Here is a 1,801-nt window from a genome sequence, read left to right as displayed (position 1 = left end):
ATTATTTTTTGAACTTCACAAAACAAATTGTCTAAACCCAAAACCATTCACTAATTTATTATCTTTTTTTTTTCAAAAAAAAAAAAAATTAAGGAAAATTTCAATTTAACCCATCAACTTTCATTCGATTTTATCAACTCCTGAACTTTCAAATATCTTTTTGAATCTTTGAGCTTTTAATTACTCTTCATTAGAACCCTTCTGTTAATTTTAGCCGTTAAAAATACAAAAAAAAAAAAAAGTCTTTGATTTTTATTTTTGAAAAAAATAAAAAAACGTTTTGAAAATTTAAATTTTATACAAAAGTCAGGGGTATAAACGTCATGTAATGTTTAAAATCTGACAAAAAGATTCATATTGAGAGTAATTAAAAGTTTGATGATCCAAAATGAGAGATTTAAAAATTCAGTAAGTTTGTAAAATTAAGTAAAATTAAGGGACAAAATGAAGTTTTTTCAAAAATTAATTATAGGGAGTTCAACAATTAGGTCAGCAAGTGAGGAGTGCAGACGAAAAAGGCAAAAGGACGGAAAACTGCCTGTGACACTGCTTAGTCAGGCCCACACTGTAGAACCCGCATCATGAGAAGGGCAGAATTGTCACTGCGAAATAATACAGTGCCGGTAATCTCATATAAAACCAACCACCTCTACCCGACACTTTTCAAGCAAAATACCGAACTCTGCCTTGCTTCAGATGTTAGTGTCAGTTTTCTATGTTCAGTTTTCCAACACATTTACAGATAAGGTTGACAGAGAAAAAGGACACTGATTATTGGGTTTGTTTCTGAGTTTTGTGTCTGTTTCTTTGTTTTCCAGAGAGCTACTTAATTAGCTTGCTTTGATCTGCATTTATGTCGTCCAAGAACCAAACGGAGACCCGGATGGACGGTCTAGAGAAGACAAACGGCGGGGTTGGTGGTGATTCAGACGACAGGTGTCCGGTGGAGGAGGTGGCACTGGTGGTGCCGGAGACCGATGACCCATCACTGCCGGTGATGACTTTCCGGGCATGGTTTCTGGGGTTGACCTCATGCGTCGTCCTCATCTTCCTCAACACCTTCTTCACGTACCGCACGCAGCCCCTGACAATCTCGGCCATCCTCATGCAAATCGCCGCCCTGCCCATTGGGAAGTTCATGGCCTCCACGCTGCCTAGGACGGAGTACAGCCTGTTTGGATGGAGGTTCAGCTTAAATCCTGGGCCGTTCAACATGAAGGAGCATGTCATCATCACCATCTTCGCCAATTGTGGCGTGTCTTATGGTGGGGGTGATGCCTACTCAATCGGTGCCATTACGGTCATGAAGGCTTATTATAAGCAGAGCTTGAGTTTCCTTTGTGGCCTCTTCATCGTACTGTCGACGCAGGTTTGATTATTTTAAAACAATTTCTTAGAGTACTCTTATAATTTTTTTTTTTTTTTTAATCTTAATCTTCCATTATTTTATTTCCGTTTCTTTGGTGTTGTCCTCATCAATGAAGGGTTGAAGATGGAGGCTTAATTGAGTAATGAAGATGGAGGATTATTTTAAAACAATTTCTCCCTCTGTTTTTTATTTTTTTATTTTTTTTGGGTTTGGGTATGGGTTTTAAAGAACCGATCAATTGAAGGGTTCAGAATTTCTGAAGATAATATATTTTTTTTCCATTACTTGTCACTTCAGAAAACTCTAATTTCGGTTTTTTTATTCAAGACCCCCCCACCCCTCCTTTTTTTCCATTTGTTTGGTTAATTAATTAATTAATATTTTAATTTGCAGATTTTGGGGTATGGATGGGCTGGAATGCTTAGGAGATAC

General features: G+C 37.4%; 1 protein-coding gene across 1 annotated transcript; it reads left to right on the top strand.

Moving 5' to 3' along the window:
* Window positions 1-681: 681 nt before the first annotated feature.
* LOC132172410 (oligopeptide transporter 3-like) lies at window positions 682-1,801 on the top strand (the record flags this gene model as incomplete). Its single annotated transcript, XM_059583906.1, is given in 2 exon segments — window positions 682-1,369; window positions 1,763-1,801. Coding segments are annotated over 2 exon segments (555 nt in total), but the record flags the coding sequence as incomplete, so codon positions are not given.

Source organism: Corylus avellana, chromosome ca2 (genome assembly GCF_901000735.1).
Source record: "Corylus avellana chromosome ca2, CavTom2PMs-1.0".
Taxonomy (NCBI): Eukaryota; Viridiplantae; Streptophyta; class Magnoliopsida; order Fagales; family Betulaceae; genus Corylus; species Corylus avellana.
The sequence above is the reverse complement of the archived record's forward strand: the minus strand, read 5'-3'. Positions and strand labels throughout refer to the sequence as shown.